General features: G+C 43.7%; 2 protein-coding genes across 6 annotated transcripts in view; one reads left to right on the top strand and one right to left on the bottom strand.

Moving 5' to 3' along the window:
- The window catches only part of GARRE1 (granule associated Rac and RHOG effector 1), a 63,207-nt gene extending 54,714 nt beyond the window's left edge, over positions 1–8,493 (top strand). For all 5 annotated transcript variants that reach the window (XM_061458499.1, XM_061458498.1, XM_061458496.1 and 2 more), the window contains exons 11-14: positions 5,163–5,328; positions 5,996–6,130; positions 7,121–7,199; positions 7,756–8,493. In XM_061458499.1, the coding sequence (XP_061314483.1) occupies positions 5,163–5,328; positions 5,996–6,130; positions 7,121–7,199; positions 7,756–8,079 (704 nt within the window). In that variant the 3' untranslated portion in view covers positions 8,080–8,493. The remainder of the gene's footprint in view (positions 1–5,162; positions 5,329–5,995; positions 6,131–7,120; positions 7,200–7,755) is intronic.
- Positions 8,494–10,758: 2,265 nt separating this feature from the next.
- Positions 10,759–12,773, bottom strand: LOC133271973 (SS18-like protein 2). Its single transcript, XM_061458523.1, has 3 exons — positions 12,617–12,773; positions 12,394–12,470; positions 10,759–11,590 (listed from the first exon to the last, which is right to left on the bottom strand). The coding sequence occupies exons 1-3, from the start codon at positions 12,683–12,685 to the stop codon at positions 11,503–11,505; spliced, it is 234 nt and encodes a 77-aa protein (XP_061314507.1). The 5' UTR covers positions 12,686–12,773; the 3' UTR covers positions 10,759–11,502.
- Positions 12,774–13,038: the final 265 nt, after the last annotated feature.

The following is a 13,038-nucleotide window of genomic DNA, read 5'->3' on the forward strand; positions in this document are numbered from 1 at the left end:
GACACCTCTCAGCTTGTCTGGTCTCATCAAAGTTCAGTCTTTGGAGTGGCAATCGAAGGGAAGTCTGGGTCAGTTAATGGTGGCCTGAGGACAGTTCTGGGAGACTCCCGCTGCTGCTGCTGGCTTTTCCCATGACTTCATTCTCTGCTGACAATCATGGCACCACATATCTTTTCAAAGCCCCAAGTGGCAGAGATGGGCATCTAACTGATGAGCTATAGAAGTGTTATATAGCAGGCAACAGCATACAATTGAGTTCATTGGCTGTTTTCCCCTAAAATCAAATTCCCTTAAGGTACACATCGGACTTCCCATCTTCCCGCGTTACCCAAGTATATCCGGGTCCCTGAGCAAAAGCAATCCCACGAGTGGGTTTGCCTTTACCTGAAGCAGAAATAACCCAGACTGTCTTCCCCAGCAAATTCTTCATATGCACCACAGGAACTTTGTCCCCTTCTACAATATGTAAAAGTTCTGACTGGGCTGGGCCAGTCCTGTTGGCAGATCCTCTGGTGTTGACCAACCAGGTGGCCTTTGGTAAGTGTGTATCCCAATGCTTGAAAGTTCCCCCACCCATTGCTCTCAGTGTAGTTTTTAACAGCCCATTGTACTGTTCGATTTTCCCAGAGGCTGATGCCTGGTAGGAGATGTGATATACCCACTCAATGCCATGCTCTTTGGCCCAAGTATCTATAAGGTTGTTCCGGAAATGAGTCCCATTGTCTGACTCAAATCTCTCTGGGGTGCCGTGTCACCACAAAATGTGCTTCCCAAGGCCCAGGATAGTGTTCTGGGCAGTGACATGGGGCACAGTGCATGTTTCCAGCCACCCGGTGGTTGCTTCCGCCATGGTAAGCACATGGCGCTTGCCTTGGAGGGTTGTCGGCAGTGTGATATAGTCAATCTGCCAGGCCTCCCCATATTTATACTCCAGCCATCGTCCTCCATACCGAAGAGGCTTTAAGCACTTGGCTTGCTTAATTCACAGTCATGAATAACCTTGGCAATAGTGTCCCTTGTTAAGTCCACCCCTCCATCACGAGCCCATCCATATGTTGCATCTCTGCCCTGATGGCCTGAAGTGTCATGGGCCCACCGGGCCAAAAATAATTCACCCTTATGTTGCCAATCTAAGTCCATCTGAGCCGCTTCAATCTTAGCCGCTTTATCCACTTGTTGGTTGTTCTGGTGTTCCTCAGTGGCCTGACTCTTGGGTACATGGGCATCTACACGGCGTACCTTCACCACCAGGTTCTGCACCCTGGCAGCAATGTCTTTCCACAGTGCAGCAGCCCAGATGGGTTTACCTCTGCGTTGCCAGTTGCTCTGCTTCCATTGCTGCAATCACCCCACAGGGCATTTGCCACCATCCATGAGTCAGTATAAAGTACTGGCCACTTTTCTCCTTCAGCAGTGTCCAAGGCCAGCTGGATGGCTTTCACCTCGGCAAACGGATTCGATTCACCCTCTCCTGCAGCAGTTTCTGCAGCTTGTCATTGTCATACAGCTGTCTTCCGTCTCCGATGCTTTCCCACAATAAGGCAGGACCCATCAGTAAACAAGGCATATTGCTTTTCACTTTCTGACAGTTTATTCTATGGTGGGGCCTCTTCAGCACGCATCACCTCCTCCTCTGGTGACATTCCGAAATCTTTGCCCTCTGGCCAGTCCATGATGACTTCTAGAATGCCTGGATGACTGGGATTTCCTGTTCGAGCTCGCTGTGTAATTAGTGCAGCCCACTTACTCCATGTACCATCGGTTGCATGATGTGTAGAGGAGACCCTGCCTTTGAACATCCAGCCCTGCACGGGCAACCGGGTTGCCAGGAGGAGCTGTGCTTCAGTGCCAGTCACTTCCGAAGCAGCTCGAACCCCTTCATAGGCTGCCAGTGTCTCTTTCTCAGTTGCGGTATAGCTGGCCTCAGATCCTTTGTATCCCCGACTCCAAAAGCCGAGGGGTTGACCTCAAGTCTTCCCTGGAGCTTTGTGCTGGAGGCTCCAGGTAGGACCGTTCTCCCCAGCTGTGGTGTAGAGCACATTTGTCACATCTGGCCCGGTCTGGACAGGTCCAAGGGCCACTGCATGAGCTATCTCTCATTTAATTTGCTCAAAGGCTTGTTGTTGCTCAGGGCCCCATTTAAAATCATTCTTCTTCCATGTTCCATGGCAGAGAGGGCTTACAATCGAACTGTAATTTGGGACGTGCATTCTCCAGAACCCCACAGCACCCAAGTAAGCTTGTGTTTCTTTCTTATTAGTGGGTGGAGACATTGCTGTCACCTTGTTGATCCCATCTGTGGGGATCTGTCTACATCCATCTTGCCATTTCATTCCCCCAGATTGAATCTCCTGTGTAGGTCCCTTGACCTTACTCCACTTTATAGCAAAACCAGCTTTCAGCAGGATTTGGATTATTTTCCTCCCTTTCTCAAAGACTTCTTCCCCTATATCACCCCACACAACAATCTCATCAGTGTATTGCAGGTGTTCAGGAGCTTGCCCCTGTTCCAGTGCAGTCTGGATCAGTCCGTGGCAAATGGTAGGGCTGTGTTTCCACCCCTGGGGCAGTCGGTTCCAAGTGAACTGGACACCCCTCCAAGTAAAAGCGAACTGTGGCCTGCACTCTGCTGCCAAAGGGATTGAGAAAAATGCATTGGCAACATCAATCGTGGCATACCACTTGGCTGCCTTTGACTCTAGTTCATACTGAAGTTCTAGCATGTCCGGTACGGCAGCACTCAATGGTGGTGTGACTTCATTCAGGCCACGATAGTCTACTGTTAGTGTCCATTCTCCATTAGACTTTTGCACTGGCCATATGGGGCTATTGAAGGGTGAGCGGGTCCTGCTGATCACTCCCTGACTCTCCAGTCTACGGATCAGCTGATGGATGGGAATCAGGGAGTCTCGGTTGGTGCGATATTGCCGCCAGTGCACTGTTGTGGTCGCAATTGGCGCTTGTTGTTCTTTGACCTTCAGCAACCCCACAACAGAAGGATCCTCTGAGGCACCAGGCAAGGTGGACAGCTGCTCAATTTCCTCTGTCTCCAACGCAGCAACACCAAAAGCCCATTGATACCCTTTTGGGTCTTTGAAGTACGCTCTCCCACTTAGCGACATCTAAAACATCAGTGTGTTATTAGCTGTTCTTAGACTAAAGCTGAAACACAGCACTGTACCAGCTCCTAAGGATTAAAAATAACTGTCCCAGCTGAACCCAGGACAAGTTTATAAAGCAAAAATAGGCAGTGTAGTTACGTTATCAAAAGCTTCTTAACAATTTCAAGTCTGAATTAGCGTCATCTTATTTAAATGTACTTATGCTATATACTTAGGGAAGATTACAACACTTAAGGATAAAATTATTTTCACCAAGTGCCAAATACATATATAGAAAGGACTGGCATTTCTAGCGCTTTGAATTTGTTATATTTCTGTGAGATTTTTCTTTTGATTTTCATAAAACTACTTGTTCCATTGGATGGATATGGTGAATACCAAGGACTTTGAAAGTGGTAATTTGGAAGGGTGACTTACTCAAGTTGATAAATGGTGCTGTCGATTAAGACATACGTTCCTACAGTAGAATTGATAAGTAGACAGTATTTTCCACAGGTCTGGGGTTTAAAAAACCAAACAAAAACTTCCAATCGAGTAGACTTTTCCATTGGAAATACAACTTTTCTGCATGTAACCTGCCAAGTTGAACTGTGATGCAGGCGTTTTCAATTTAAGCTGTAGTTAGTGCAGCACAGAAAGCTTTAAAACACAAAACACTTGTTCATTTCCAGACTTTCTTGGGACTTTGTACATTTCTCATTTGAAACAAATGGCACTACTTTTTTTGATAAATACTTCTAGAGCCCGAAAATGGTGTTTCTTTTCAGGTGCAAGTCTGATAATAAAGAATTTTAGAAATTGATGGCCTTTCATGTCAATGGCTTTCGGCAGTGACCAGAAATGTTCTGCAGTACTTTTATAATTTGTGGGAATATTTGGTTCTGACAGCTGTCAGATAGCTCTGTTCCTTGCTCACATAACAAAGAATGTGTAGAAGCAAAGTTATTTTCTTCACTGTCATTTGAATTTGCACCCAACAAAAACACTGTGGGGCTGTTTTCTGGATGTGCCAGGTGAAAATGAGGAAACTGTTCTCCTGAATGCTAAATTTGGTGTAGAGAAGCCATCATATGAAAGACTGATTTTCTGCTTTGAGCTGTGCATGCTTGGTGAATGTTCTTCAGTCTCCACTCTTAATTTAAAACTGAGACCAGCAAGCCAACAGCTCTGCACTTCCTGCTGCAATTACTGTGCGTGTAGTCTAGACATTTTCCATAGATCCAGTCAGATTGCAAAGTTTTCCCTCAGGGGAGGAGTGGGGAGAAAGGCAAAAAGAAAAAGAAGCTGTGGAAACTCAATTACACTGACTCACAACAGTGTTCTTTTTAATACAACAATTAACTGGCTGTGATCAGTTGAGCATTTAAACCACTTTGGCATTAAGGCTTTTGCTGTCTGGTCAAGATCATGCTGATCACTTGTCAGATGCTTGGGACGCATACAGCCTTTTAAGAATGGAAGAATTTTTAAGAATTACTGCTTTGTTCTCTGTATACATCAATGTTACTCTGAAATATCTTGGAGGTCAGGATCAGAATGGTGTTGAACTTGCTGTCTAGTCCTTGTAGGAAGCAGGCAATTTGTGGGCTGTATGTTCTAATATGTTCAATATGAGATTCTGATTTCTCAGAGTAAGCAAGGTCACAGCATAGCTGGAAATCATATTGCAGTCTGGAATCAACTACAGTAATTGGTATGTTCCTTCTCTCTGAGCTCAGGTAGATGTACAGGCTTTAATTACATTGGCATCTGCCAATGGGATGTTGCACCTTTCAGTGTATGTGCTTGATCATAGTGACAAATACTGTTTCACTGGTGGAAGGTAAGGGGCACATGTACTTCCATGTGAGATTATTCAGTATGTATGGATGTGTCTTTGCTCCATGAAGAGGTATCAACTCTTGTGTGGCATTTGTTATCTGTGAGGTAATTACTTTCTGTTGGTGGGATACGGTCAGGCCTAAAGGATTAAGTGAGGGAGATAACTGCAGTAGAAATAGCTGAATGTCAGCAACTGATTTCTTGGTTTCTTTTGTTCAGTTGGCTCTGACCCAGAATTTGCCCGCTATGTTGCTGGAGTCAACCAGGCTATGCAACAGAAAAGGCAAGCACAGCATGTCCGTCGCCCAAGCAACACACGTAGCAACTGGCCTCTCCCTGATGATCCTCATAAAACCTGGCCCTTTCCAGAGTATTTCACAGAAGGGTAAGACTTGGAAGGTTATGCATTTGTGTTGTATGTGAGTCTGTTTACTCACAAACTTGGCAGAATATGGGATTGTTGGGTGTTTTTTTCCAATTACTGCTGCATCTGTGAAAGCTGCACTTCATTATGCTGAGAAATCTGAGCCTTTCCTGCTTTGCTGATATGAGGCACTGACATTTGTTTGATGTCTCCTTTACAGTGGAATGTATACTGACTTTGACTTGAACAGAGGAAATAAGGAATTTATAGCACAGATTTATTCAGAATTGTCTTATTTCAGCATTTTGAAAACCTTTGAGACCTAGTTTTGATGAAAAGTGATGCTGTTGAAGTTGTAGTACCTGACTGAATTCAGCTTTCCAGATTCTAGCCACTCAGTTTTGCTATACTATATGGCAGGTACCTTACAGCGAGTATATTAGTAGTTCTTAATCTCTTACTTATCACAACAGAAGCATTTCAAGATTCTCTGCCCATTTGTCCTTACTTAGGAGTAAGTGAGAGCTATTTGTATTACAAATTTAATTTTACAGATTTTACAAAGTACTGAAATGTCTTTGTGCTGTGAGGTATCACCAGTGACTAAGATTCAGCATAACTCTGCAGGGCTTACAGTCTGGACCAGGCACTACAAATACAAAGGCTAACACAACTCTTTGTCTTGCAGTGATGTAACAAATAGTTGGTCTGGTACTCAAGGAGACTCGGCCAGCTCAAGTGATGAGACCTCTTCAGCTAATGGAGACAGTTTGTTCTCCATGTTCTCAGGGCCAGACCTTGTTGCTGCAGTAAAGCAGAGAAGGTGAGCAAAATGATATAAACATGTATTGCTTCATAAGAGTTCTTTTTGCGATAATTTCATTTCACACAAATGAATTCACACAAAAGGAATCCCTGCTAATTAGATGAAGATATAGCAATGTCCATGTGTGTACTACACTGATGATATTCGTCCGTGTACAGTGTATCTGACTTTAACGTTCCCATGTTGCATTATTTTACTAGCTGTGCAAATAGCCAGTTGTCAGCACGTCTAGAAAAGAACGGACACTTTCCTTCTTACAAGAGAATCTACTTTGGATGGATGCCAGTTCTTTGTGAACTAGATGCATTAGAGATCATCTTTGAATTGGCTTTCCAAACTGAGTGCAGTTTAGAACAAACATACCCCAACTCAAAACAACCAAAACCCAAAACCAAGCAGATTTTGCAGAATGCGCATGTGAAAGGCTTCTATTTGGTATTAGGTATTAGGTCACAGATTTTAACCAAAGGTAGAACACTTGTTCTTCAGTAAATTCACTATTTCACTATGCTTCAGCAGATGTTTCACTTGCTCAGCTGTTTATTTTGTCTTGTCTGTAAAGTTATTTCAGAAAAAATAAATTAAAGAAAGCAAACCAAATTAAAACCCCAAACCCACAAAAAACAAGAGCAGATAGAAAAAAAAAGGCAATTTATTTCTTAGTCAGATTTCTTCAAAGTGGGCAAAAGCCTAGCGCATCTTCCTTTCACTTTTAGAAATACGTGTACGTGTTGCTGAAGCTGTAGCTCAAAGAACTACTGCACTGTCAAGCCTCTGACAGTGTTCAGTAATGAATTTCTTTCTGCTTTGCTTCTCCTACCTGCACTGAGCAGACTTGAAACAAGACTAAATGTCAGTACACATTCTAGGCTGTGTCAGGGATGACAGAATGAAGCTGCAGAAAGGTATGCGCCAGTGGCAGATTAATGGGGATGACTCATTTAAACAGTAAATTAATAAAGTAAATGTTACTGTCTTTCTGGGCAGAAAACACAGCAGTGGCGAACAGGAACCTAGCACACTACCATCACCACCTCTTCTTTCTGCAGCAGATGACCGTAACCAGGTAAGCTAAGAACGGCTTTGCTTAGTCATTTTTCCCATTTGCATTTAGGGGTGGTTCACACTAGGAGAGCTACATTAGCATCTGTATCTCCAGACAGCTTGGCTAAAACCCAGACCATCAGCACATAAGTAGTACTAGATGCTTTTATCAAAGTTACTGGGTTTAAATACTAACAATTCAAGTTAAGCTAAGAGGGAACACAGTCAATTTTAATTGTTTGTGCAGAGAAAACAAGTACCGCTAGATTTATTACCTGTCTTGCTAGAAACTTTGACTTGGAACAGGACTACTATGTGTAAAGCAAATGTGAAGTAAATAAAAAGGTTTTTCAATACGGAGGTACTTTAAGACTCGAGAGTGCTGTATCTATGTATCAATTCTGCTTTCAAACATAACTTTATCTCCTGAAAATGTCTAAAGGAGGGGGATGATAGTGTGATGTGTTAAGTATTGTCACAAAGTGTTTTGTTATAGGAAAAAAAAACAAAACAAGCAAAAAAAAAAACAACCCAAACCAAAACCCCACAAATCCCAAACCCAACTAATGTTTTCTCAGGATAATAAGACCAAGACCTGGCCTCCCAAGGCACCCTGGCAGCATACAGCCTCTGTCGCGAACACGCTACCTGGTCAGAGTGCATCTTTGTATCCCATGAGCAGCCCTGTCAGCCAGTGGAGCGACACGATGCAGATCCTGCAGTCACCCATGTGGGCAGCAGCCAACGACTGTGCTCCAGCAGCAGGACTTTCCTCTAACTTTGCCTATGCGCAGCAGCAGCAGCAATCACAGCAAGCTTCCCAGCACAAACAGATGAATAAGGGCTTTAAATCTTTCCCAGTGAAGCACGAACGCAGACCATCTTACCTGCATCAGTACTGACTGCTTCTCACGTTGGGAAATGCAGCACAGGGCCAAACAGAAATTACCTGTACTTTGTTTCACAAGTGTGTATTGGCTGTATCCTGTTTATCTCATTAAATACGGAACTGAAGGGGGGTTGGGTGAGATATGCAAACTCTTGAATTCTGATTTACAGTGCTGAGCAAACATGGCCAATATGTTTGTTTGATGTATATGAAGCAGCCCAAAACTGTGATGTAGAAATGCTTTTAAAAACGTGTATATTGCCTTTACTTTCAAAATTTACTTTTTTTTTTTTTAAGAACTGCTGAAGGACTACCATACAAGAAACACTGTATTTTATAGCTATTTTTCATATAGATTTCTAGTTAAACATCTTACTGAAACACATTGAGTATGTTGAAGCAAATATATAGTGGTCACTCTGCTCAACACAGTGTTTAAATTTATAACAGCCAAGCTGTAAAGCCTTTTGAATTCTCCGTAAATGGCCTGTGGGCAGCTCTTTTTAAATGCCACACAAGCGTGTTCATGGTGAGCCTGTTGCAGAAACATTGTGAAATTGAGTTTTGTGGTAGTTCCCTTACTCTTAAGTAAAGATCCGCAACAGAACCACTCAAGCTTGTGTCACAAATGTTACCTGAGCTGCTTAAAGTAGATGGCATCTGTGTGGATAATAAGACACTGGTTTTCAAACAGATACACAGTTTCTTACTGCTTCATTTGGCCAAAGGCATATCACACAGTGCTTGTTAAGCGTGCGAAAGTACAGCTGAAAAGACTACTTGCATATATTGAAAGTCTTATTTCAGATGCTACAGTTGATTAAAAATTGTGAGCTGGCTCAGAAGATACTAAACTGAAACGTAGGGTAGAAGTTAGTTAAAAAAACATTATTTTTTTTTAAAGGATAAAGTAATTATTAGCAGTCAATATGTGCCATTAAGTGAACCTGTGGAATTAGGAAAAATCTTCCAACCAAAGTGGATCTGTGAGAGTGACTGGTGCTTAAAAATTGAAGAACAATGGTAAATATATGTATAGCTATCCCACTGTATATTAATTGAGATTACAGAAGATTCTTTATATAGTTAGAGCTTATTTAAATTTTCATATTTCATCTTTGAAAGAGTCTAAAAACCACAATATTTTCTGGTATAAGAGTTTTGACAGTATTAATCTTATTTTTATATTTTTCTTAAGTCATATCATTCTAATATGTTAACTACTAGTAAAATGGATTATTAGTTCTAACAACATAATTTTTCAATGGAGATAAAGCACATTTTTTGGTTTTGGTTTTACAAACTAAGTACATCTATATATAAAGATACCAAAAAAATACATTATAGAAAGTATACACAACACTAAAACTATTAAACATGTGGGTATTTAAAACCCATCCACCTTTTCTGTTTGTTCGGTGATGGGCTGTATTTGCAGGCCCTGATTGTTACCTTTTGTGCTGTTTGAGGATGCCAATGTTGCCTGTATTTATGATATTGTCACCATGTTTTCTGAAACTTCATACTTACCATGTTTACAAAGATTTGTTTGCTGTACATAGACTTTTTACAGTAATGTGCTTTGCACAATCAGTGTGGCTTCTGTCTGTAAATTGTTTATGGTCTGTACTACTATGATTTTGAAAACCCTCTGCTGAAAATGCTAGTGGTTATTTAACTTGATGAATGGTTTTGAGTTTCCTAAACCTTGTCATTTAGAGCTAATATTAAACCCTAAATTTGGTTGTAGTTACTGGTTATTCATACTAAGACCAAAATGGAAGTTAATGAAAACACTTAATTTTGAACCTTTTCTAACAAGTGCCAAAATTATTGCTATAGTTTTTGCAGTTTGGTCACAGTGACAAATGCTGGCAAGTTTCTGGACCTACAGAAGTGAATTGCGAAAACAAAGCAAGTCTGTCTGCATTTTGACCACATAGGTGCTACTCTGTCCTTTGCTTCCATCATTCTGAACACTGGTAATTTTAAGAATTGTTGCACTTGGCAAATGAGTCTTGCCATTAAACTTCACTTACACTGCCAAGTGCAAGGGTTTGGTGCTTAGTTAACTTACCCTTATTGCAGTGCTTCTTGTGAATAGCTAATGCTTCTGAACTAGAATTGTACATTTTGTATTTTAAAGCTTCTGTAAAAGTAAACTATTTGCTTTATTAAAGGTATACATTTAATAGGTCATACCTGTTTAAAATATGCACCTTGCTGAAAATGAGCAGCACCTTAAACTGTAATTTTGGTTTGTAAACAAAGATCTTATTTCATTAAGATGGGATTATTTAACAGTTTGAAAATTGTCAACTGCCTACTTACTGACTCAATCATATAAAAATGAACTTTATGCACTGTACAATTTGAAGCATCTTTAAGGCTACCTTTTCAAGTAGAATGCACTGAAGAACATGATACAGAAAATGCCTTAACAGTGTCTTTGAACAAGCAGTGCTAATGAACATTAACATACTGTGTTACTTGAGCTTTTAGGAATCAGAGTAAACAACTTGTAGTGAGCAAATTGTAAACTTCTCCTAGCTAAGACAGACTGTTAAGTTTACCTTATGTCTGTCACGCCACTGAAATGCAGAATCTACCTGAGGTGTGCAAGCTGTGCTCTTCCTGGGTGAGAGTACCCAAGCGTACAGCGGACCAAACACGCAGGAAGCATACAAGTCCATTGTAATTATGCAAGAATTTACTTGTTTACAGAGTCTACAGTACAGAGCATTTCAAGCAAAAAGGAAAAGCCTTGACACAACTAGGGCAAACACACAGCCTTCTCTCACTGGAATAAAGGCTCCATTTCTCCCTTGCACCCCACTGCCACATTATGCAACAATCTCACCCTTCCTAGAGACATTAACATTTCTGCTTCACATCACTTAGCTGCTCCTTTGTTAATGTGTTACATGAATCCAGAAATACATTATAATTTACAAAGAACATCTTTAATTTATTAAGTTCTTACAGTACAAGGTACAAAACAGTCTTCTGCTTGCATCTACGGCAATAAATGACTGGCTGTGTTGTGTTGGAGGTAGAAGTTATCCAGTTAAATGCTTCCCTGTTACTGTCATGAAAGCCGCTGCTTTGTAAGATTGCATAGGGCCTCCAAAGGCCCCTGTGGTAGCACTGTCCTGACCACCAGGCTCTGTTCAGTAGTACACTACATGTAGTTTTTCAGAGGGGAAAAAAAACAGGACTGTGATAACGATCTCCCTTAAGTTCTGCTTACAGAAAGAGGGAAGAAGCTAGCCTACTATTACATTAAAAACTACATTCACATTTTCAACATAAATGCATGGATGACCTTTTACCTGCCTGTCAAGACCACACCTTCTCAGCTCATAAAAGCAGGACTCTAAACTAAGTAGTTCTACAGATGGTTAAGGCATCCCTGCTTGTGTCCAGGTACGTGCAGTCATTCTGTGGTCTTCTGCGTGCTGGGTGGTGTCGCATCAGCAATTGTAGCTAAATAAATGAGGTTTCTGTGCAGGATATGCTGGTACCTGTGAGAGGAAAAAACAAATCTGGGAAACGTGTTCTTTCCTAGCAAACTACCCACACTTCAACAGTCACCTCTGTAATCTGATCAACATTTGCTCTTAAGAAAAGAAACAGCAAACTATGAAAATAACAAAAAATGAGGGCAAACACCTCTATATCCAGTTCTTGTTCTAAAGCCCAGAATGCTGCACTGAACTGCACTGTGTAACCAGGTATGTGCTACAAACCGACTCTGACAGCAAACACCTACGTTAAGTTCTTTCTGTGGTCAATACTGAAAAGATGCTGAGCTCCAGGAAGCAGCCGAAGGGTAGGTGATGGCACAGCTCCACTGCTGGGCAGGCCTGACAGTAGAGCCAGCACAAAAGCCGGCTGGGCGCTGCCAACCTGCTGGTTCTGAAGGTCCGTTGCCAGTTCAGGCACAGACACAAGCTGATGACGCTCGCTACCTGCAAATACCACTCGGTGTCCTTCACTCACCGGGGGCGGGGAAGAGCTTGACCCAACGGCGCTGGTTCTCATACCAGCACAGAACAAAACCCTTAGCAGAAAGGAGCAGGTATCAAGATTCACTCTATGCAGTGGTTTCGCTTCACAGCTCCGTGAAAGCAAATTCTGGGAAGCCGCCTAGGCAGCACAACCGCACTTTATCAACACTGGAAAGCTCTGGAGAGCGAGAACCGTTTCACTCCTGTCGGGAATGTGCGGCCTGCGAAGCTCTCGGGGCTCGGGCTGTCCCGGAGGAGGCCGGGACAGGGGGGGCATCAGCGCCTGCGCGGCGCCCGCGGTGTCTCGGCTCACTTACTGCACGCAGTCGGTGGCCCGGCCCTTGCTCTGGTACTCCACGATGCACCGGATCAGCTGGTCGTTCTCCTCCAGCAGCTAGGGCACAGGAGCGCGCCGTCACGGCCCGCCGCGGCTCGACACCGCCCCACAGCCAAGGCCAGCAGGGCCGGCTCTACGTCAGCCGAGTCGGAAGGGCCCGTGCCGCAGCCGCCGCCCCCGCGGCCCCCACGGCCAGCACTCACCCGCTGCAGCGTCTCCTGGTTCACCTCCGTCTTCCCACGGAGCCGCTCCGGCACGAACGCCACCGACATGGCCCCGCCGCCGCCTGGCGCACGGGCTGACGGGAACCGAGGGCCGCCGCCGGCCCCGCCCTCCGCGGGCTCCCATTGGCTCTGAGGGGCTGCCGCGCACACCCCTCCCTTCCCCGCGGGCAGCCTGGCGAGCGCCGCGCACCTCACGCACGTTACGCGGCGGTAGACGTGGCCTCCCTCCTCCCCGTCTCCCCCTGACGGCGCGGTGGCTCTCCCCCCCGAGCACAGAACCTCGGAGCCGACTTCAGTGAACGGTTTATTGGGGTTTAACAGAAAGTGAAAACAAAAGGAACATCCCCTCGGCGCGCGGCACACAGCCCCTGCTGGGAGCCTCGCGGGAAGGGCCGGACCGC

The sequence above is a fragment of the Pezoporus flaviventris genome, unplaced genomic scaffold, assembly GCF_033815535.1.
Source record: "Pezoporus flaviventris isolate CSIRO_AGI_PZ_B2104156 unplaced genomic scaffold, CSIRO_AGI_Pfla_v1 ptg000027l, whole genome shotgun sequence".
Classification (NCBI taxonomy): Eukaryota; Metazoa; Chordata; class Aves; order Psittaciformes; family Psittacidae; genus Pezoporus; species Pezoporus flaviventris.

Bases quoted from the DNA above. Each gene is read 5' to 3' on its own strand.
- LOC133271973 (XM_061458523.1), bottom strand. From the start codon at position 12,685: ATGTCGGTGGCGTTCGTGCCGGAGCGGCTCCGTGGGAAGACGGAGGTG. The intron at 12,471-12,616 runs GTGAGTGCTGGC...CCTGTGCCCTAG, and splicing joins ACCAGGAGACGCTGCAGCGG to CTGCTGGAGGAGAACGACCA. The intron at 11,591-12,393 runs GTAAGTGAGCCG...TTCCTCTCACAG, and splicing joins CGGGCCACCGACTGCGTGCA to GTACCAGCATATCCTGCACA.